This window comes from Amblyomma americanum, chromosome 9, assembly GCF_052857255.1.
Source record: "Amblyomma americanum isolate KBUSLIRL-KWMA chromosome 9, ASM5285725v1, whole genome shotgun sequence".
In the NCBI taxonomy this organism is placed as follows: Eukaryota; Metazoa; Arthropoda; class Arachnida; order Ixodida; family Ixodidae; genus Amblyomma; species Amblyomma americanum.
Genome location: NC_135505.1, coordinates 80,144,917 through 80,168,103, shown reverse-complemented (window position 1 = coordinate 80,168,103; position 23,187 = coordinate 80,144,917). Strand labels below are relative to the sequence as shown.

At 56.8% G+C, this 23,187-nt stretch overlaps 2 protein-coding genes across 4 annotated transcripts in view; one reads left to right on the top strand and one right to left on the bottom strand.

Annotated features, from left to right (window-relative positions):
- LOC144103451 (uncharacterized) overlaps positions 1-12,480 on the top strand; it is a 23,004-nt gene extending 10,524 nt beyond the window's left edge. Inside the window, exon 3 of the mRNA XM_077636165.1 lies at positions 12,100-12,480. Within this exon, the coding sequence (XP_077492291.1) occupies positions 12,100-12,480 (381 nt within the window). The remainder of the gene's footprint in view (positions 1-12,099) is intronic.
- A 3,537-nt stretch (positions 12,481-16,017) lies between these two features.
- LOC144104915 (transmembrane protease serine 11D-like) overlaps positions 16,018-23,187 on the bottom strand; it is an 83,441-nt gene continuing 76,271 nt past the window's right edge. Inside the window, exon 9 of one of the 3 annotated variants that reach the window (XM_077638145.1) lies at positions 16,018-16,544. In XM_077638145.1, coding sequence (XP_077494271.1) covers positions 16,353-16,544 — 192 coding nt within the window. In that variant the 3' untranslated portion in view covers positions 16,018-16,352. The remainder of the gene's footprint in view (positions 16,545-23,187) is intronic. The other 2 variants (XM_077638146.1, XM_077638148.1) reach the window with 2 other exon arrangements.

Below are 23,187 nucleotides of genomic sequence, written 5' to 3'. Positions count from 1 at the left end.
AGCAGCAGCAGCAGCAGCAGCAGCAGCAGCAGCAGCAGCAGCAGCAGCAGCAGCAGCAGCAGCAGCAGCAGCAGCAGCAGCAGCAGCAGCAGCAGCAGCAGCAGCAGCAGCAGCAGCAGCAGCAGCAGCAGCAGCAGCAGCAGCAGCAGCAGCAGCAGCAGCAGCAGCAGCAGCAGCAGCAGCAGCAGCAGCAGCAGCAGCAGCAGCAGCAGCAGCAGCAGCAGCAGCAGCAGCAGCAGCAGCAGCAGCAGCAGCAGCAGCAGCAGCAGCAGCAGCAGCAGCAGCAGCAGCAGCAGCAGCAGCAGCAGCAGCAGCAGCAGCAGCAGCAGCAGCAGCAGCAGCAGCAGCAGCAGCAGCAGCAGCAGCAGCAGCAGCAGCAGCAGCAGCAGCAGCAGCAGCAGCAGCAGCAGCAGCAGCAGCAGCAGCAGCAGCAGCAGCAGCAGCAGCAGCAGCAGCAGCAGCAGCAGCAGCAGCAGCAGCAGCAGCAGCAGCAGCAGCAGCAGCAGCAGCAGCAGCAGCAGCAGCAGCAGCAGCAGCAGCAGCAGCAGCAGCAGCAGCAGCAGCAGCAGCAGCAGCAGCAGCAGCAGCAGCAGCAGCAGCAGCAGCAGCAGCAGCAGCAGCAGCAGCAGCAGCAGCAGCAGCAGCAGCAGCAGCAGCAGCAGCAGCAGCAGCAGCAGCAGCAGCAGCAGCAGCAGCAGCAGCAGCAGCAGCAGCAGCAGCAGCAGCAGCAGCAGCAGCAGCAGCAGCAGCAGCAGCAGCAGCAGCAGCAGCAGCAGCAGCAGCAGCAGCAGCAGCAGCAGCAGCAGCAGCAGCAGCAGCAGCAGCAGCAGCAGCAGCAGCAGCAGCAGCAGCAGCAGCAGCAGCAGCAGCAGCAGCAGCAGCAGCAGCAGCAGCAGCAGCAGCAGCAGCAGCAGCAGCAGCAGCAGCAGCAGCAGCAGCAGCAGCAGCAGCAGCAGCAGCAGCAGCAGCAGCAGCAGCAGCAGCAGCAGCAGCAGCAGCAGCAGCAGCAGCAGCAGCAGCAGCAGCAGCAGCAGCAGCAGCAGCAGCAGCAGCAGCAGCAGCAGCAGCAGCAGCAGCAGCAGCAGCAGCAGCAGCAGCAGCAGCAGCAGCAGCAGCAGCAGCAGCAGCAGCAGCAGCAGCAGCAGCAGCAGCAGCAGCAGCAGCAGCAGCAGCAGCAGCAGCAGCAGCAGCAGCAGCAGCAGCAGCAGCAGCAGCAGCAGCAGCAGCAGCAGCAGCAGCAGCAGCAGCAGCAGCAGCAGCAGCAGCAGCAGCAGCAGCAGCAGCAGCAGCAGCAGCAGCAGCAGCAGCAGCAGCAGCAGCAGCAGCAGCAGCAGCAGCAGCAGCAGCAGCAGCAGCAGCAGCAGCAGCAGCAGCAGCAGCAGCAGCAGCAGCAGCAGCAGCAGCAGCAGCAGCAGCAGCAGCAGCAGCAGCAGCAGCAGCAGCAGCAGCAGCAGCAGCAGCAGCAGCAGCAGCAGCAGCAGCAGCAGCAGCAGCAGCAGCAGCAGCAGCAGCAGCAGCAGCAGCAGCAGCAGCAGCAGCAGCAGCAGCAGCAGCAGCAGCAGCAGCAGCAGCAGCAGCAGCAGCAGCAGCAGCAGCAGCAGCAGCAGCAGCAGCAGCAGCAGCAGCAGCAGCAGCAGCAGCAGCAGCAGCAGCAGCAGCAGCAGCAGCAGCAGCAGCAGCAGCAGCAGCAGCAGCAGCAGCAGCAGCAGCAGCAGCAGCAGCAGCAGCAGCAGCAGCAGCAGCAGCAGCAGCAGCAGCAGCAGCAGCAGCAGCAGCAGCAGCAGCAGCAGCAGCAGCAGCAGCAGCAGCAGCAGCAGCAGCAGCAGCAGCAGCAGCAGCAGCAGCAGCAGCAGCAGCAGCAGCAGCAGCAGCAGCAGCAGCAGCAGCAGCAGCAGCAGCAGCAGCAGCAGCAGCAGCAGCAGCAGCAGCAGCAGCAGCAGCAGCAGCAGCAGCAGCAGCAGCAGCAGCAGCAGCAGCAGCAGCAGCAGCAGCAGCAGCAGCAGCAGCAGCAGCAGCAGCAGCAGCAGCAGCAGCAGCAGCAGCAGCAGCAGCAGCAGCAGCAGCAGCAGCAGCAGCAGCAGCAGCAGCAGCAGCAGCAGCAGCAGCAGCAGCAGCAGCAGCAGCAGCAGCAGCAGCAGCAGCAGCAGCAGCAGCAGCAGCAGCAGCAGCAGCAGCAGCAGCAGCAGCAGCAGCAGCAGCAGCAGCAGCAGCAGCAGCAGCAGCAGCAGCAGCAGCAGCAGCAGCAGCAGCAGCAGCAGCAGCAGCAGCAGCAGCAGCAGCAGCAGCAGCAGCAGCAGCAGCAGCAGCAGCAGCAGCAGCAGCAGCAGCAGCAGCAGCAGCAGCAGCAGCAGCAGCAGCAGCAGCAGCAGCAGCAGCAGCAGCAGCAGCAGCAGCAGCAGCAGCAGCAGCAGCAGCAGCAGCAGCAGCAGCAGCAGCAGCAGCAGCAGCAGCAGCAGCAGCAGCAGCAGCAGCAGCAGCAGCAGCAGCAGCAGCAGCAGCAGCAGCAGCAGCAGCAGCAGCAGCAGCAGCAGCAGCAGCAGCAGCAGCAGCAGCAGCAGCAGCAGCAGCAGCAGCAGCAGCAGCAGCAGCAGCAGCAGCAGCAGCAGCAGCAGCAGCAGCAGCAGCAGCAGCAGCAGCAGCAGCAGCAGCAGCAGCAGCAGCAGCAGCAGCAGCAGCAGCAGCAGCAGCAGCAGCAGCAGCAGCAGCAGCAGCAGCAGCAGCAGCAGCAGCAGCAGCAGCAGCAGCAGCAGCAGCAGCAGCAGCAGCAGCAGCAGCAGCAGCAGCAGCAGCAGCAGCAGCAGCAGCAGCAGCAGCAGCAGCAGCAGCAGCAGCAGCAGCAGCAGCAGCAGCAGCAGCAGCAGCAGCAGCAGCAGCAGCAGCAGCAGCAGCAGCAGCAGCAGCAGCAGCAGCAGCAGCAGCAGCAGCAGCAGCAGCAGCAGCAGCAGCAGCAGCAGCAGCAGCAGCAGCAGCAGCAGCAGCAGCAGCAGCAGCAGCAGCAGCAGCAGCAGCAGCAGCAGCAGCAGCAGCAGCAGCAGCAGCAGCAGCAGCAGCAGCAGCAGCAGCAGCAGCAGCAGCAGCAGCAGCAGCAGCAGCAGCAGCAGCAGCAGCAGCAGCAGCAGCAGCAGCAGCAGCAGCAGCAGCAGCAGCAGCAGCAGCAGCAGCAGCAGCAGCAGCAGCAGCAGCAGCAGCAGCAGCAGCAGCAGCAGCAGCAGCAGCAGCAGCAGCAGCAGCAGCAGCAGCAGCAGCAGCAGCAGCAGCAGCAGCAGCAGCAGCAGCAGCAGCAGCAGCAGCAGCAGCAGCAGCAGCAGCAGCAGCAGCAGCAGCAGCAGCAGCAGCAGCAGCAGCAGCAGCAGCAGCAGCAGCAGCAGCAGCAGCAGCAGCAGCAGCAGCAGCAGCAGCAGCAGCAGCAGCAGCAGCAGCAGCAGCAGCAGCAGCAGCAGCAGCAGCAGCAGCAGCAGCAGCAGCAGCAGCAGCAGCAGCAGCAGCAGCAGCAGCAGCAGCAGCAGCAGCAGCAGCAGCAGCAGCAGCAGCAGCAGCAGCAGCAGCAGCAGCAGCAGCAGCAGCAGCAGCAGCAGCAGCAGCAGCAGCAGCAGCAGCAGCAGCAGCAGCAGCAGCAGCAGCAGCAGCAGCAGCAGCAGCAGCAGCAGCAGCAGCAGCAGCAGCAGCAGCAGCAGCAGCAGCAGCAGCAGCAGCAGCAGCAGCAGCAGCAGCAGCAGCAGCAGCAGCAGCAGCAGCAGCAGCAGCAGCAGCAGCAGCAGCAGCAGCAGCAGCAGCAGCAGCAGCAGCAGCAGCAGCAGCAGCAGCAGCAGCAGCAGCAGCAGCAGCAGCAGCAGCAGCAGCAGCAGCAGCAGCAGCAGCAGCAGCAGCAGCAGCAGCAGCAGCAGCAGCAGCAGCAGCAGCAGCAGCAGCAGCAGCAGCAGCAGCAGCAGCAGCAGCAGCAGCAGCAGCAGCAGCAGCAGCAGCAGCAGCAGCAGCAGCAGCAGCAGCAGCAGCAGCAGCAGCAGCAGCAGCAGCAGCAGCAGCAGCAGCAGCAGCAGCAGCAGCAGCAGCAGCAGCAGCAGCAGCAGCAGCAGCAGCAGCAGCAGCAGCAGCAGCAGCAGCAGCAGCAGCAGCAGCAGCAGCAGCAGCAGCAGCAGCAGCAGCAGCAGCAGCAGCAGCAGCAGCAGCAGCAGCAGCAGCAGCAGCAGCAGCAGCAGCAGCAGCAGCAGCAGCAGCAGCAGCAGCAGCAGCAGCAGCAGCAGCAGCAGCAGCAGCAGCAGCAGCAGCAGCAGCAGCAGCAGCAGCAGCAGCAGCAGCAGCAGCAGCAGCAGCAGCAGCAGCAGCAGCAGCAGCAGCAGCAGCAGCAGCAGCAGCAGCAGCAGCAGCAGCAGCAGCAGCAGCAGCAGCAGCAGCAGCAGCAGCAGCAGCAGCAGCAGCAGCAGCAGCAGCAGCAGCAGCAGCAGCAGCAGCAGCAGCAGCAGCAGCAGCAGCAGCAGCAGCAGCAGCAGCAGCAGCAGCAGCAGCAGCAGCAGCAGCAGCAGCAGCAGCAGCAGCAGCAGCAGCAGCAGCAGCAGCAGCAGCAGCAGCAGCAGCAGCAGCAGCAGCAGCAGCAGCAGCAGCAGCAGCAGCAGCAGCAGCAGCAGCAGCAGCAGCAGCAGCAGCAGCAGCAGCAGCAGCAGCAGCAGCAGCAGCAGCAGCAGCAGCAGCAGCAGCAGCAGCAGCAGCAGCAGCAGCAGCAGCAGCAGCAGCAGCAGCAGCAGCAGCAGCAGCAGCAGCAGCAGCAGCAGCAGCAGCAGCAGCAGCAGCAGCAGCAGCAGCAGCAGCAGCAGCAGCAGCAGCAGCAGCAGCAGCAGCAGCAGCAGCAGCAGCAGCAGCAGCAGCAGCAGCAGCAGCAGCAGCAGCAGCAGCAGCAGCAGCAGCAGCAGCAGCAGCAGCAGCAGCAGCAGCAGCAGCAGCAGCAGCAGCAGCAGCAGCAGCAGCAGCAGCAGCAGCAGCAGCAGCAGCAGCAGCAGCAGCAGCAGCAGCAGCAGCAGCAGCAGCAGCAGCAGCAGCAGCAGCAGCAGCAGCAGCAGCAGCAGCAGCAGCAGCAGCAGCAGCAGCAGCAGCAGCAGCAGCAGCAGCAGCAGCAGCAGCAGCAGCAGCAGCAGCAGCAGCAGCAGCAGCAGCAGCAGCAGCAGCAGCAGCAGCAGCAGCAGCAGCAGCAGCAGCAGCAGCAGCAGCAGCAGCAGCAGCAGCAGCAGCAGCAGCAGCAGCAGCAGCAGCAGCAGCAGCAGCAGCAGCAGCAGCAGCAGCAGCAGCAGCAGCAGCAGCAGCAGCAGCAGCAGCAGCAGCAGCAGCAGCAGCAGCAGCAGCAGCAGCAGCAGCAGCAGCAGCAGCAGCAGCAGCAGCAGCAGCAGCAGCAGCAGCAGCAGCAGCAGCAGCAGCAGCAGCAGCAGCAGCAGCAGCAGCAGCAGCAGCAGCAGCAGCAGCAGCAGCAGCAGCAGCAGCAGCAGCAGCAGCAGCAGCAGCAGCAGCAGCAGCAGCAGCAGCAGCAGCAGCAGCAGCAGCAGCAGCAGCAGCAGCAGCAGCAGCAGCAGCAGCAGCAGCAGCAGCAGCAGCAGCAGCAGCAGCAGCAGCAGCAGCAGCAGCAGCAGCAGCAGCAGCAGCAGCAGCAGCAGCAGCAGCAGCAGCAGCAGCAGCAGCAGCAGCAGCAGCAGCAGCAGCAGCAGCAGCAGCAGCAGCAGCAGCAGCAGCAGCAGCAGCAGCAGCAGCAGCAGCAGCAGCAGCAGCAGCAGCAGCAGCAGCAGCAGCAGCAGCAGCAGCAGCAGCAGCAGCAGCAGCAGCAGCAGCAGCAGCAGCAGCAGCAGCAGCAGCAGCAGCAGCAGCAGCAGCAGCAGCAGCAGCAGCAGCAGCAGCAGCAGCAGCAGCAGCAGCAGCAGCAGCAGCAGCAGCAGCAGCAGCAGCAGCAGCAGCAGCAGCAGCAGCAGCAGCAGCAGCAGCAGCAGCAGCAGCAGCAGCAGCAGCAGCAGCAGCAGCAGCAGCAGCAGCAGCAGCAGCAGCAGCAGCAGCAGCAGCAGCAGCAGCAGCAGCAGCAGCAGCAGCAGCAGCAGCAGCAGCAGCAGCAGCAGCAGCAGCAGCAGCAGCAGCAGCAGCAGCAGCAGCAGCAGCAGCAGCAGCAGCAGCAGCAGCAGCAGCAGCAGCAGCAGCAGCAGCAGCAGCAGCAGCAGCAGCAGCAGCAGCAGCAGCAGCAGCAGCAGCAGCAGCAGCAGCAGCAGCAGCAGCAGCAGCAGCAGCAGCAGCAGCAGCAGCAGCAGCAGCAGCAGCAGCAGCAGCAGCAGCAGCAGCAGCAGCAGCAGCAGCAGCAGCAGCAGCAGCAGCAGCAGCAGCAGCAGCAGCAGCAGCAGCAGCAGCAGCAGCAGCAGCAGCAGCAGCAGCAGCAGCAGCAGCAGCAGCAGCAGCAGCAGCAGCAGCAGCAGCAGCAGCAGCAGCAGCAGCAGCAGCAGCAGCAGCAGCAGCAGCAGCAGCAGCAGCAGCAGCAGCAGCAGCAGCAGCAGCAGCAGCAGCAGCAGCAGCAGCAGCAGCAGCAGCAGCAGCAGCAGCAGCAGCAGCAGCAGCAGCAGCAGCAGCAGCAGCAGCAGCAGCAGCAGCAGCAGCAGCAGCAGCAGCAGCAGCAGCAGCAGCAGCAGCAGCAGCAGCAGCAGCAGCAGCAGCAGCAGCAGCAGCAGCAGCAGCAGCAGCAGCAGCAGCAGCAGCAGCAGCAGCAGCAGCAGCAGCAGCAGCAGCAGCAGCAGCAGCAGCAGCAGCAGCAGCAGCAGCAGCAGCAGCAGCAGCAGCAGCAGCAGCAGCAGCAGCAGCAGCAGCAGCAGCAGCAGCAGCAGCAGCAGCAGCAGCAGCAGCAGCAGCAGCAGCAGCAGCAGCAGCAGCAGCAGCAGCAGCAGCAGCAGCAGCAGCAGCAGCAGCAGCAGCAGCAGCAGCAGCAGCAGCAGCAGCAGCAGCAGCAGCAGCAGCAGCAGCAGCAGCAGCAGCAGCAGCAGCAGCAGCAGCAGCAGCAGCAGCAGCAGCAGCAGCAGCAGCAGCAGCAGCAGCAGCAGCAGCAGCAGCAGCAGCAGCAGCAGCAGCAGCAGCAGCAGCAGCAGCAGCAGCAGCAGCAGCAGCAGCAGCAGCAGCAGCAGCAGCAGCAGCAGCAGCAGCAGCAGCAGCAGCAGCAGCAGCAGCAGCAGCAGCAGCAGCAGCAGCAGCAGCAGCAGCAGCAGCAGCAGCAGCAGCAGCAGCAGCAGCAGCAGCAGCAGCAGCAGCAGCAGCAGCAGCAGCAGCAGCAGCAGCAGCAGCAGCAGCAGCAGCAGCAGCAGCAGCAGCAGCAGCAGCAGCAGCAGCAGCAGCAGCAGCAGCAGCAGCAGCAGCAGCAGCAGCAGCAGCAGCAGCAGCAGCAGCAGCAGCAGCAGCAGCAGCAGCAGCAGCAGCAGCAGCAGCAGCAGCAGCAGCAGCAGCAGCAGCAGCAGCAGCAGCAGCAGCAGCAGCAGCAGCAGCAGCAGCAGCAGCAGCAGCAGCAGCAGCAGCAGCAGCAGCAGCAGCAGCAGCAGCAGCAGCAGCAGCAGCAGCAGCAGCAGCAGCAGCAGCAGCAGCAGCAGCAGCAGCAGCAGCAGCAGCAGCAGCAGCAGCAGCAGCAGCAGCAGCAGCAGCAGCAGCAGCAGCAGCAGCAGCAGCAGCAGCAGCAGCAGCAGCAGCAGCAGCAGCAGCAGCAGCAGCAGCAGCAGCAGCAGCAGCAGCAGCAGCAGCAGCAGCAGCAGCAGCAGCAGCAGCAGCAGCAGCAGCAGCAGCAGCAGCAGCAGCAGCAGCAGCAGCAGCAGCAGCAGCAGCAGCAGCAGCAGCAGCAGCAGCAGCAGCAGCAGCAGCAGCAGCAGCAGCAGCAGCAGCAGCAGCAGCAGCAGCAGCAGCAGCAGCAGCAGCAGCAGCAGCAGCAGCAGCAGCAGCAGCAGCAGCAGCAGCAGCAGCAGCAGCAGCAGCAGCAGCAGCAGCAGCAGCAGCAGCAGCAGCAGCAGCAGCAGCAGCAGCAGCAGCAGCAGCAGCAGCAGCAGCAGCAGCAGCAGCAGCAGCAGCAGCAGCAGCAGCAGCAGCAGCAGCAGCAGCAGCAGCAGCAGCAGCAGCAGCAGCAGCAGCAGCAGCAGCAGCAGCAGCAGCAGCAGCAGCAGCAGCAGCAGCAGCAGCAGCAGCAGCAGCAGCAGCAGCAGCAGCAGCAGCAGCAGCAGCAGCAGCAGCAGCAGCAGCAGCAGCAGCAGCAGCAGCAGCAGCAGCAGCAGCAGCAGCAGCAGCAGCAGCAGCAGCAGCAGCAGCAGCAGCAGCAGCAGCAGCAGCAGCAGCAGCAGCAGCAGCAGCAGCAGCAGCAGCAGCAGCAGCAGCAGCAGCAGCAGCAGCAGCAGCAGCAGCAGCAGCAGCAGCAGCAGCAGCAGCAGCAGCAGCAGCAGCAGCAGCAGCAGCAGCAGCAGCAGCAGCAGCAGCAGCAGCAGCAGCAGCAGCAGCAGCAGCAGCAGCAGCAGCAGCAGCAGCAGCAGCAGCAGCAGCAGCAGCAGCAGCAGCAGCAGCAGCAGCAGCAGCAGCAGCAGCAGCAGCAGCAGCAGCAGCAGCAGCAGCAGCAGCAGCAGCAGCAGCAGCAGCAGCAGCAGCAGCAGCAGCAGCAGCAGCAGCAGCAGCAGCAGCAGCAGCAGCAGCAGCAGCAGCAGCAGCAGCAGCAGCAGCAGCAGCAGCAGCAGCAGCAGCAGCAGCAGCAGCAGCAGCAGCAGCAGCAGCAGCAGCAGCAGCAGCAGCAGCAGCAGCAGCAGCAGCAGCAGCAGCAGCAGCAGCAGCAGCAGCAGCAGCAGCAGCAGCAGCAGCAGCAGCAGCAGCAGCAGCAGCAGCAGCAGCAGCAGCAGCAGCAGCAGCAGCAGCAGCAGCAGCAGCAGCAGCAGCAGCAGCAGCAGCAGCAGCAGCAGCAGCAGCAGCAGCAGCAGCAGCAGCAGCAGCAGCAGCAGCAGCAGCAGCAGCAGCAGCAGCAGCAGCAGCAGCAGCAGCAGCAGCAGCAGCAGCAGCAGCAGCAGCAGCAGCAGCAGCAGCAGCAGCAGCAGCAGCAGCAGCAGCAGCAGCAGCAGCAGCAGCAGCAGCAGCAGCAGCAGCAGCAGCAGCAGCAGCAGCAGCAGCAGCAGCAGCAGCAGCAGCAGCAGCAGCAGCAGCAGCAGCAGCAGCAGCAGCAGCAGCAGCAGCAGCAGCAGCAGCAGCAGCAGCAGCAGCAGCAGCAGCAGCAGCAGCAGCAGCAGCAGCAGCAGCAGCAGCAGCAGCAGCAGCAGCAGCAGCAGCAGCAGCAGCAGCAGCAGCAGCAGCAGCAGCAGCAGCAGGTTTTGTGTTTTGCCTTGGCCACCAGGGGCACTCGGTGTTGCTGCAACACTTTACTGTCTTAAAATTTTGGCACAAAACATAAACACCCGTACAAACAGCAAGAGCAGACACAACTTTCATATTTTTAAAAACCGTTTTGAATCGTTGGCTGCATCTAATTTTTTCTTCATTGCTTTTATTTTTACGCTGCATAGCACTGCCATCGCAGGTTCTCGAAAGCCGCGCCTTTGGGCCCTTAGCGGCAAAAGCTCAATATTTGTGCCGTGTAGCTGCACTCCTTACGCCTTTGGACATAAGAACCCGATTCTCAAGATACTTTGCGACGCCCGTGTGACAGGGGTATTGTTACCCTTAAACTCCCTTGGGTCAGGGCATTGCATAACGAGGATAGCAGCCGAGGCATAATACAGTGGTCAGTAATAACAAGCCAAAATACAAGATTACGGGCAATCGACGTGTTGGCTTTCGCATGTGTACGCAGCGTTCCACACGCTGAGCAAAAATCGTATTTCCCACACCAATAGAATGTTGAGAAACAAAATTGATTTTCGATACAAATACTCGACCGATACTATTGCAGTTGACTTTATTTTGAAATTCCGAAAACGCATACGTGACGGAGAGCCGGGAGGTGTTCAGACGACGTTAGGGAGTTTTAGAAAAGGGGCCCAAAGCTTTGGGAGCCCCATGAAGTTTGGGGCGCTATGGTGCGCATGCGCAGAACGCAATGCCTGTTTTGCGTCTTGGGTTAACTTTGGCGGCGAACGCTATTTTGACAAAATAGCTCGCGCCTTAACCACCGCCACTCCACGTTCAAGCAACATGACGGCGCCCGTCGAAGTGGGGCCTCTCACTTCGCAACCGATTAGTTGTTGCTACTACTCTGTCTTATGTTCCAGGTAAACGAAAGGGTGCACAAATCTTCCGCTTTGACAGACCGTGAATATGCCCGCACCGCAAGATTTTAGGCATAGAACGCGCACGATTTTCAGATTTCTTTCGCGCTTAGAGTCTGCTAGGCTTGAGTTCGCCCAGCAGTTGGTACAGTTGGGTCATTCATTTGGGCTTAAAAAAGATTCCCTGCAGTATTTCTCAGGTTATTATACTTTCAGACAACCTTTCCCTCTTGACGGCGCTTGCGAAAACGCGGGATACTATATGAGCCGTTCCCTTTAATTTTTTTATTCCACCACATATTACAGAAGCACGCGTTCACTGGGTCCCTGGGCACTGTGGCATTTATTCTAATGAGAGGGCTGATTTTTTAGCAAAGTCCACCCTTGCTGGACTTATTCTCCCGTTCGTCGCAAATACTGTCTGCTTGACTACAGTAGGCTTTCAATAATTCTAGCGTCTCCAATACTTGAGCCATGAGCCCCTCCTTGCTGCAGCGGATTTTGAACGCGTGGCATTTCCTTGGAGTCTGCGGATGTGCAGTTCAAGCCAGTGTGAGGTGTTCATGACCCTCCGGCGTTGCAGGATACCGCGACTAAATCTCCATTTACGTCGATCGGCGTTATTTCTGACCAACCTCTATAAGTTTTCTCCCGCAATGATGATGATGATGATGCCCTCAGGCTGAAATTGAGTCCTTAAATCACTGTTTCCTCTTTTGCCGGCGGTTCAGTTCTCTCCGTAGAACTTACTTGGATATCCCCCTCACTCGCCTGGAGCTTCCTCTATCTATTCCGATTCTCCTCTCCTTCGGAGCAAGCGCCAAGGGACATGCCTTGAAACCGGTGTGCAATTATATTCACCATTATATAATTGCATCAGGAGATTCCTCTGCTAGAATGGGAATTCACTGTTTTTTCATTTCCGTTTCCTTTTGACCATTTTTTATTCAAATTCGAGTCTAGGAGAGAAAATTATACAATTACTTCACTCCTTGCCCATGAGTGCGTTTCTATCAGCAATGCAACCTGGCCAATCCCCTGCCGTGAGTATGTACCATTAAGCCTGAGGTCGTCATCATCATCATCATTTAGGTCATTATTTGCGACTTTAGTGCTGCCGGGTGGTCACGAGATGTAAGAGTCATTTTCGTGTGTTAATTTTTATTTCTTATCATTTTTCTTCTCAGCTGCAATGGCGCTGCAGTCAATGAACCCATGCTTGGCGCTGCTGCGTCGAGGAAACCGCTATTGTAAATGTCCCGGCATACGCGCTCGTATCGTTTTGGGCCTGCCATTTCTTGGGGACCCTCATGCCTTCAGGCCCCATATTCCAAATCTCGCCAGTAACAAGTTGCACGCTTAAGGGAACGTCCTCTTACGGCCTGTCTTGGGCGAATAGTCGCCAGCTGCAGCAGAGGTGCTCCCGCGGGGTGTGGGGCCAGCAGAGGTTGATGCCTGTGTGAATACCGGTAATGTAGCGGGAAGAATTTCAAGAGGAGACGGATGTGGTGCTGTGCAGCATATAATCAAGTCGGGAGATAAGATTTGGCATTAGGCCAAAATGTGTCAGTAATTTAAATATACGAAATGCAACAGCGATGACAAGGGGGCCAAAGTGCGCGCAGGACAGAGCTATATGGAGATTGAATGGAGGGTCTGCTCTCCAGTGGCAAGAGTGACAACTTTGATGATGATGATAACAAATTATTCCCAACCTTTTTTCTGAGCTATATGCGCATTTTCATTAGGTGTCAGATGACCTTTTTGATTATGTTGACGATATGGGCGCGTCTGTACTGCCTTTCAGTAGTCACTGCACATACTTCCTACATGCTAGGCTTACATTGCGTTATGGATTTTTCTTTCCGCTATTCTGCAGCCACCTCCGGAGTCATTCCACGAGGTCCTGCTGCCTGACGATGTCTGCGACAACAACCTACAGTTTAGCATAATCAGCGCCACTTCAGTCGCAAGCACAACGTCTTTATCTCCCGATGTTGGCCAGTCCCAGCCTGAGAGCAGCTCCAAGCGTCCCAGGAAGCCCGATGTCTCCTGTGCGATGGAACCGTTCGAGTTGGACACGACGAGCCAGCCTGCCCCTAAAACAGCGCGCACTGTCGCGGAGACAGCCGAGTGCGGCGATGCTGCGGTGTACTTCGGGAAGATTGTGACGGCATTACTTCGGCCGTTGAGCCCTAAAAAACTCGTCAAGTGCCAGGCTGATATACTCACTGTGATTGAGCGATACCTTGTGGAATGACTGCGTTCATTTTTGTTTTTTTTTCTTTCGAATCACTCCGCGCTTCTTTCTCTCCGATTAGTTATCTGCGTGCAGCGCGCCAAAGGCACACATCTTCGTTTGATCTGCCAAGAAGTGAAGCAGGGAGCGAATGTACGAAAAGTTGTTAATCTCAGCCGATGCCGCCTCGACATACCATGCGCATAGTGGTCGCAAGGGTTCTAGACTGTGGATCAGCGATGGTTGTGCCCATGGAGTGGCTATCCTGTAACAATTCTTGCACAGCGAAACCTGTCAGTGCCTCAACTGCCGTGATAATGGTCTTAGCTTCGTCAGCGTGCGCGGCGCGTGCCTCTGGAAAAAATGATCACAAGCAAAGACATCCGACCTTCGCTTCGCTGAAGCCTTTAGCGGTGTAGAAAAGCAGTGCAGCGACATCTTGGATAACATCATTTCCGAAACCTATTTTTTTAACCGAAATATTTTGCCTCAGGGCATCAATGATGGGTGAAGGTGTGATAGATGATGTAGTAGAGATTAAATAAATGGAAAAAGGTTAGCTGATTAATGAAGTCCAGTAGAGAACGGCCGCCGCGGTGGCTGAGTGGTTATGGCGCTCGGCTGCTGGCCCAAGAGACGCGGGTGGAATCCCGGCCGCGGCGGTCGAATTTCGACGGAGAGGAAGTTCTAGAGGCCCGTGCGCTGTGCGATGTCAGTGCACGTTAAGGAACCCCAGGTGGTCGAAATTTCCGGAGCCCTTCACTACGGCGTCTCTCGTAGCCCCTGTTGGTGTGGGACGTTAAACCCCTATATGCCATAAGTAGAGAACGATGGTGCGGTCCCTGCGTCCAGGCAATGTGTGAAGCAGGGTTTCTTGCTTCGTGTCAGTATTGCGCGATGTTGCTTAACTTTCGTTAATCGCGGCCAAAACTTTGAGACGTTACACTATGACATGTTTTCAAAGCGTTGTTTTTGGCAGAGCCCGTCGAGACGCCTTCAGCGCAAAACGGCCAATAAATACTCACTGTGTTGTTAATAAATATTTTATCGACGCATTTCGCTTGATACCTCTTTTTTTTGCTCATTCTAATAAATTAATGCCATAAAGTGTTCGGAGATCTAGCAAAATACCGTCCCTGCACTTTAAGTTCGCCATATTGGTTCGTTTGATTACCGACGTCATCTGTTAGTCGTGCTTTCGTCTCATATATCTGTCATATATCGTTGGACACCAGAACCACGCCGTAAGGGAAGGAATAAAGGCGGGAGTGAAAGAAAAAAGGAGGATTGAGGTGCCGTAGTGGAGGGCTACGGAATAATTTCGACTACCTGGGGTTCTTCAACGTGCGCTGAGTGCTGTGCGATGTCCCCAAAAACAAATTACTATTATTATTGACAAGTTGCATGAACTGGAAAGGTAGCCCTAAATGCAATGCAGAAACGGCCTTTTTGGAGAACTGAACCGTATTACATGGCTACAGCGCTTGTTATTCCCTTGGCTTAAACTGAGCGTGGAGAACGCACATGTGAGACAAAATGGCAGTCTGTAAACGTGCTGGAAATGTACGTAAATATCAAAACAGATGAACTGCATTTCTTGGGCGGATTTGCTCTCCATTGTTCACCCAGACCTGAAGCACATTTGCTCCTTTTTTTACACTGCAGGCCAAACGTGGGCCAAGTGTAAGAGGCTCCTTACAGATTGAAATAAAGAGCATTCTTAAGGATAAGTTCACGAACAACGAAAGCGGAGTACAGACTTTGTGCTTTGAAGTCTGAAATAGGAGTAGCGGTCTAGTTTGCCGGTACATGTATGGTACACAGCGCTTGTTGCGCATATGATTTGTTAGTTTTAACTGCTATCCCAGCTTACAAGGAATAAAACTTCACAGTCGCATTCGTGTCCTTACATATTTCCTGCTGATAGTGCACAATCGAAAACGCAGTCGGAAGCAAAAACACCCAAGAAATTGCAGACTTATATTTATTTATTTTTATTTAACAATACTGCACTCACCTGACTCCAAGCAGGGGTAAACATAATAAAAAAGATTACATAAACCACACAGTAGGCTCAAACTAAATGGCATCAGGGCATAAAATAAAGCAAGTGCGTACGGACACAGGAGTAGTACAAGAACATCACATGCGTATTATCCTCAAATCTGTAATAAATGCCGGAACACTGGGGCTATCTACAATGTGTTTTGGTAATTTCTTCCAGACGCTTATAGCTCCAAGAACAAATGAAAATTTAAAAGTGCTGTTTAGGGCGGCATACTCTTGGATTATTTTGCCGTTATCATTATGCAAATTTGCGCGCGAGGTGGGAGCGGTAATGAACTTCGGTTGTTTAATAGGATCAGGTTGTTATATATTAGGTACAGGTACCTTAATCGGCATTAAGTGCGCCTCGCTTAAAGTGAGTCTAGGCCGAGGTACCTGATCAATTCTGTTGGGCTGTCAGTTCTTTTATATTTGTTGCAAATTAACCAAGCCGCAGTTCTTTGGATTTTTCTAACCTTTCAATGTTTTTGTCACTGAAGAGGTCCCACAGACACGACGCGAAGAACTAAGTGCTTATCAGTATTTAGGTACGTGTGCCGTTTCGTGCATCACTCCGAAACTTCTCCGACAGTGTTGTTCAGCTTAATTTGGTACGTTTTATATTTCACTGCGGTGCAAAGAGCGCAGTATTTTGCGAAAAGCTTTACCTTAACATCACTGTGTAAAACGTTCACAATGTCAAATAACGTAAATAAGGAATAAAATCGGCCCCAATACTGAACCTTCTCGGACCTCTAAAGTTTCCTGCAGGGCCTGGAAGCTAATAACAGAGCTGACAACAGCTCATATCCAGTGCTGATTTGAAGGACAAGAAATTCTGCCTGTGCTAGACTTCACCTTCACACCTTCACGTGAATTTTGCTCAGTATTCGTGTAGTTTTTGAACGAGGAACACGCGGTGAGTTAGGTTGCTGCGTACATGAAATTATGTTTGTACTCACACCTCCCGTACTCCGGAACTGCTTTCTCTCTTCTCTGATGCAAAAAAAAACAGCATGTTCAGGACTTACTGCGACCCATTTCACAATGAACTAATCATAAGTTATGCTTCCTGCGATTAGTGCAACCAGTGGTGCAACTTATCGCATAACGCTCACACAATGCGCCTCAAGGGGCTTCGCATCTCGTACTGCCACAGCGCCATCTCCAAAAATGTTGAGAGTTTCTTTCAGCACGTTTACTGCAGGGGGCTCAGTGCGCTAACGCAAGAGCAGTTAGTGATTGTATTGTTTGTGTATCCATATAGCTCACGTTATATCAAATATGTTTGTGCAGTGGCAAACACCATTCGGCTCCTGAAACAGAAATTGTAATTACATGAAAACTGAAATCAAGTTATAACTTATTTACTGAGCAGACTGGATTCCACGAGGGGATTTATGTTTACGGCTATGTCACACCCATAGTTCCGAACAACAAGCACGCAAGGAAAAATCTGACCTCTTCACCCTTTTAGCCCCAACACGCAACTATGCACTCTTCGACGCATACATCTAGATGCACCCCTTACTCCTGCCCGTTCTTATCTCTACCGTATTCGACACTCCCCCGCTTGCACGAATTGCCCTGAATCCTGTGGTAATTTGGAACATTCTCATTTCCCTTGGCCCGTTGCCGTTAACTCTCCCCATTTTCCATACCCTTCTCCCCCAGTACTGGCGGGCTCTAGCCTTGGGACAGCTGACGGACCATATGGCTTTGGCGACCCCGGCCCAAGGAATCCTGGAAGCTTGATGTTGCGTGGAATTAAGGTTTTCTCTATTTCAGACACCACTGACAGAAATATTGGCAACAAGAATTGGGGCGCTGATTTTTAATCTTCCTGCTTAAGGCGTGGGGATAGATGTGTACTCGGTGAACCTGTTGAGCTTGTGGAACAGCCACGGCACAAAGGCCTCGATACGGACAAACACGCTGGGCACATCGCTGCTCCCGCAGGAGTATCCGTAGGAAGCCAAGCCAAGCAGGTAAGTCAGGCCGTCTGTGCCCGTAACCATTGCTGGAGCAGCTGTGTCCCCCTGAAAAAAAAAGGGAAGGATGCATAAGTGCTAATCGATAATTTAGAGTTTTCTTGCGCTAGCCATCGCGTTAATCCCTTCAACTGCGATACCCATGCAAAGAGAAGCACCTGCTCTTTGACGATATCGCTGCGGGGAAGAAGGCAGTGGCAGCACGTATAACCACACAACACATGGCACACAAGGAACCATACAGGTACAGGCCGCCGCGATGGATTTGGCCCGCGAGCATCGCCAATTCAGCCAAGCACAGAGAATTTCGTCCGCGTGGTTAGCGTTCGCTACGTCAGTAGCTATTTAATACCGCTGATCATATTGACACCGCCCATTCATCGTCGTCGTTCTACTAGAACCACGAGAGCGCGGAATGCGCGCGCGAGCTGGCCTTAGAAAAAGAAGCCGAAGTGTCTGGCTGCGAATGCTCCGCTTTTGGGACTGCTACTGACGTCCGCTGCAGTCACCTACTTTGACGTATCCAACCGAGCTGTACCACCCGTGACATCTGGTGAAGGGCGCTGGGTAACGCATTCCATGCCTCGGACTCCCCCAGCAAGCAGGGATTCAAGTCCTCGAGGGTCATCTGCCATCGAGGTGACGCCTGTACACCACGGCAGCCGCTGGCTCCAAGGCCTTCAACCCGAGTTTGGGCTTCTGGAGTCTCGCTCAACCCAAGCGGATCGTTCAGCGCCATCGTCGACGACCGTCCAGCCCGAAATAGGCATGCAGACGACGATTAGTTCACCTTCTGTTGTGCTGCAGCAGCCTCGGGAGCCACCGATCTTCCAAGGTTCTCCAGGCGAAGACCCGGAAGACTGGCTGGAGAAATTTGAACGCGTGGCCCGGTACAACAGATAGGCGGAAGACTCCAAGCTTCAACACGTGTTCTTTTCGCTGGAGGGCGCAGCTCGTACGTGGTTCGAGAACCGGGAGTCGTCCATAACGACGTGGAACGTATTTAAAGACCAGTTCCTGAAGGATTTCACCACGGTGATTCGAAGAGAACGGGCCGATCTGCTCCTTCAGTCCCGAACCCAGCTACCAAATGAAAGCATACTGGTATACTTCGAAGAGATGGCAAAGTTATTTCGTCGAGCTGACCCGGACATGACAGAGCAGAAGAAACTCCGGTACCTTATGCGAGGTGTCAAGGAGCAAATCTTTGCCGGACTGGTTCGCAATCCACCGAGCACGGTCGCAGAGTTTCTGTCGGAGGCAACCACCATGGAAAAGACACTCGATATGCGGTTGCGGCAATACGAGCGTCAACCTTTGGCAATGACTGCGGCAACCACGGACGTCAGTAACACCCACATGCTTCGCGAAACCGTACGAGCTATCGTTCGCGAGGAGCTCCAGCAGCTGTTCCCGGCTACGCCGCCTGCGCCAACGGTTACTGCTTTATCCGAGGTTATTCGGGAAGAGGTGCAACATTCGGCCGCCACCACCTGCTCGTCCTGCTCCATCGTATCCCCGTAAAAGTGACATCTGGCGCACTCCCAACTACCGTCCTCTCTGCTATCACTGCGGTGAGCCGGGCCACCTGTACCGCAACTGCAAGTATCGTCAGATGGGCCTGCCGGGGTTCCCTGCAGATGCACCACGTCCGCAGCCTGGGAAGCGACCCAGAGAAATCAACGATTATCTGGCCGAATCTGCCGGTGGGACCCGCAGGTCGCCATCCCCACGTCGTCGGTCTTACGGTGACTTTCCTCGGGGAAGGTCGCCAAGCCCCCGCCAGGAAAACTAAAAGCAGCAACCTTTGAGGGGGAGGTTGCTCACCGACGAAATGTAACAGACCCTCCTACGCCGCAACTAGGTGGCCACCCGATGCCACGAACGAATGCCGTCCAACACCGTGAAACGCCGACTCGACGGGAATGCCACCTGACGTATCGAAATGAACCCGCGCCGCACCGCAGCCGTGACCGAACACCGCGCCGTACCGCTCACAAGCCGTCTACGACAGCAAACCTGAGCATTTTCCTCGACGGAACAGACGTCACTGCACTCGTCGACACAGGGGCGGATTACTCTATCCTCAGTGGAAATTTCGCCGCCACTCTGAAAAAGGTCACCACTCCGTGGATGGGCCCGCAGATTCGTACAGCCGGGGGTCACTTAGTTACACCGACCGGGACTTGCACATCAAGAGTAGCAGTTCAAGGCGCAACCTACCTGGCAACGTTCGTTATACTCGAACATTGTTCACGTGACGTCATTCTCGGGATGGATTTCTTGACCGAGAATGGAGTGGTCATCGACCTCCAGTCAAAGGCCGCGTGTTTCTCCACAGAGAACGCGATACACAGAGATCCAGACCATCCGACCACACTTTGCATCCTGGATGACCACGTCACCATCCCACCTCGTTCGAGTATTATGGTTTCTGTCGGCGCCAAGACTGTGCAGAATTTCGAAGGCGTCGCGGAAGGCAACCAGATCTTGCTTTTTGCCAGGAGCCTTGCTGTCGCCAGAGGAGTCGTTAATCTCGTCGACGGAGAAACAGAAGTGCTGATAACCAATTTCGGTGGTGCACACCAACATCTGAACGTGGGAACCGTTGTGGCTCACGTTGATGCCATCGCCCATGTCAGCAGCACACCCAGTATTTCCACAATGTCGTTGTCGCAAGAGCAGAGCCCAGTCACTGGTTTCACGTTCGACGTCAATCCAGCACTCTCCCCGACGTAGCAACAACAAGTTAAAGCTCTTCTTCTGCGCTACGGCGACATCTTCTCGGTATCATCGTGTGTTGGACGAACTCACCTAGCGAAGCATCGCATTATTACGGACGATAACGTGCGCCCTCTCCGACAGTCCCCCTACCGAGTGTCTCCCGCTGAACGCGACGCTATTGGCCGCCAAGTCAAGGAAATGCTCCGCGACGACGTAATTCGTCCTTCCCGGAGTCCTTGGGCAGCGCCAGTCGTCCTTGTGAAGAAGAAAGACGGAACATTGCGGTTCTGTGTAGACTACCGTCGCTTAAACAAAATCACCAAAAAGGATGTCTATCCTCTCCCCCCGGATCGACGACGCTCTGGATCGCCTTTGTAGCGCTAAATACTTTTCTTCGATGGACTTCAAGTCAGGTTACTGGCAAATTGAGGTCGATGAGCGGGACCGTGAAAAAACAGCTTTTATTACTCCAGATGGCCTGTATGAATTTACGGCCATGCCCTTTGGACTGTGCTCTGCACCGGCAACTTTCCAACGCCTCATGGATACCGTCCTTGCCGATTTAAAATGGCAGACGTGTCTCGCCTGTCTTGACGATGTTGTCGTCTTCGCCCCGACTTTCCAGGAGCATTTTCACCGCCTCGAATTGGTCCTACAAGCAATAAGGTCTTCTGGACTCACGCTCAAAAATGAGAAATGCCACTTTGAGTATACAGAGCTGAAGTTCTTAGGGCACGTTGTGAATCAAGCCGGTGTTCAGCCTGATCCTGAAAAAACAACAGCTATTGCCCATTTTCCGCCGCCGCAAGACCTGAACGCTGTCCGCCGTTTTCTTGGATTGTGCGCGTATTACCGTCGCTTCGTGAAAGATTTTGCTCGCATTGCCAAGCCTCTGACGCGCCTAACAAGGTCGGACACACCTTTCACATAGGAAGCAGCGCAAGAAAATGGATTCCGCAGCCTTCAAAGCCTCCTGCAGGCGCCTCCCGTTCTGGCTCACTTCGACGTAAACGCCGACACGGAGCTCCATACTGATGCCAGCAACATCGGCTTAGGTGCTGTCCTGGTCCAGATCCAAGCAGGTCAAGAACGGGTCATCGCTTACGCAAGTCGATGTTTGTCACCAGCCGAATCAAACTATTCCGCTACCGAGAAAGAATGCCTTGCCATTGTATGGGCCACTTCGAAATTCCGACCGTACCTTTACGGCAAAAATTTTAAGGTGGTGACCGATCATCATGCCTTATGCTGGCTCGCAAGCCTTAAAGACCCGTCCGCTCGCCTCGTCCGATGGAGTCTGCGGCTTCAGGAATACGACATGACGGTCGTGTACAAATCCGGGCGCAAGCACTCTGACGCCGATTGTCTGTCCCGCGCCCCAGTAGATCCTTCTACCGACGCCTGTAATGATGACGACATCTTACTGACTGCTCTCAGCGCCTCCTGCCTCGCTGACCAACAATACGCCGACCTCGAACTTCGAGACATAATGGAATTTCTCAACGGCAGCAACACGACCGCCCCACGCGCTTTCAGGCGCGTGTTGCCATCTTTATGCATCCGCAATGGTCTTCTGGTCAAGAAAAATTTCGCTCCAAACAATACGCAATACCTAATCGTCGTACCACCTAGCCTGCGCAATGAAATCCTCCAAGCCTCCCATGACGAACCCACTTCTGGACATTTGGGCATAGCCCGTACGCTAGCCCGAATCCAAGAGAATTACTACTGGCCTCGTCTCCGTGCTGATGTCACTCACTACGTCAGAACGTGCCGAGCCTGTCAGCGTCGCAAGGTACCGTCAACCAAACAAGCTGGGTTCTTGATGCCCATTAGACCACCCACAAGGCCCTTCCAACGAATAGGAATGGACATGCTGGGTCCGTTCCCACGTTCGAACTCTGGCAAAAAATGGATAATTGTCGCGACGGACTACCTTACCCGCTATGCAGAAACGTCAGCTCTACCCAGCGGCACCGCTTTAGAAGTCGCTAAGTTCTTCGTGCATCAGATCGTACTCCGCCATGGGGCACCTGAAGTGCTGATCACTGACAGAGGCCCTGCGTTCATGGCTGAGCTGCTGCAGGAGATCTTGGTTTACAGTCATACCGGCCACCGCCGAACAACGTTGTACCACCCTCAAACGAACGGGTTGACTGAAAGACTGAACCGAACCCTTTCTTACATGATTTCCATGTACGTCGATATTGAACACAAAACGTGGGACGAAGTGCTTCCTTATGTCACCTTCGCCTACAATACGGCCATGCAAGAAACAACGCAGATGTCCCCATTCCAACTCGTCTACGGCCGTGCAGTGACGACGATGCTCGACGCAATGTTACCACATCTGGACGACTCTAGCCTTCACACTGATACCTACACGTTCCTGGAACGCGCCGAAGCTGCTCGCCAACTGGCCAAAGTTCGAATTCAGGACCAACAACTTCGAGATGCAGATCGCTACAATCGGCGCCGTCACGACGTCCATTATGCCCCTGGCGACCGTGTGTGGGTGTGGTTCCCCATTCGGCGACGAGGACTGAGCGAAAAACTCCTCCATCGCTACTTCGGACCATACCGCGTGGTCAGGTCATTGGGCGACCGCAACTACGAGGTCATTCCCGATGGATTTCAGAAGTCCCGACGGTCCCCGTGCTCTGAAGTGGTTCACGTGGTCCGCCTGAAGCTTTATCACGATCGGTAGCCTCGCCCACTAACCCCGTTCAGTTCTTCCGACCTCTCCACTCACTCCCAGCATCGGGACGATGCTTCTTTTTGCCGGGGAGAAATGACACCGCCCATCCATCGTCGTCGTTCTACTAGAACCACGAGAGCGCGGAATGCGCGCGCGAGCTGGCCTTAGAAAAAGAAGCCGAAGTGTCTGGCTGCGAATGCTCTGCTTTTGGGACTGCTACTGACGTCCGCTGCAGTCACCTACTTTGACGTATCCAACCGAGCTGTACCACCCGTGACAATATAGGACTGTCGCGAGCTTGCGTGATCAAGAAGTTGACACACCTTCGGGAATTACGCCAAATAAATAACCAAAGAAAAAATATTTTCGATTGTCAGAAAGGAGGGTGGGTTGCAGTTAGACAAAGCATTATTAGTGCCAAGTCTACGTTTTAGACACGTGTAAAAATAAGTGTCAACAAGTGTAACGATTTCTTCACCCCCTAAACGTATCATTTTGCTTAGATCGGCGCTAATGAGTAGTGGGAGCGCTTTTTATTGGGCAAAATGAAGCAGCAAGGTTGTGCAATAAACAGCAGCCAAGCAGGGACTCAAAGCGGGCGGCTCTAATAAAGGCGGCGAGAAAACGATCCACAGATGCGCGGAAGGGAAAACAAGCGTTCAGTAAACGTTAAATCGTGGTTCGATTTTTTGGCACTCTCGGAGGTGTTATGTTCGTGCTTCTAGCAGCGCGAGCCGAAGCACGTGATATCCGTGAGCTGTCAACAAAGCCATCATCCTCGCGGCGGCGGCACACCGTGTCCCTTTTGTCTTGGGAAACAGGGTTCCGCCTCTACCTCGCCTGCCGACTGCTTCGACGGGTCGCTGGGAAAGCGCAGTCACCGAGATAGCCGGACATCCGGATGGCAGCGGGGTATCAAAGCCCCAGTCCCCATATATACGGAGAGCAGTGGTTGCAGGGAGAAGCTGCCGTCTTTTCCCACGCTACCTGCTGCTAGAAGACGGTGACTTCCCAGGAGCTGGTGGCCTTCATGGAAATGGGGCTTGAGGCTCGGCTTCAGCGATTTCTACCCAGACTGATGGTGAATCACCGTGGCTGCCAGAAGGGTTGCGCTAAGGTGGCAACTTCATAATCGTCATCATCACCGGACCCGCTGTGAAGGGGATGCTGTGTGGTAGGTGGACACCCAAGCCTGCTCGGGGGATCCCTCACTGGACACTCATCCAGTGCCGACGTTCCCCAGTTTGGGAGCTAGAGAAATCGGAGGGT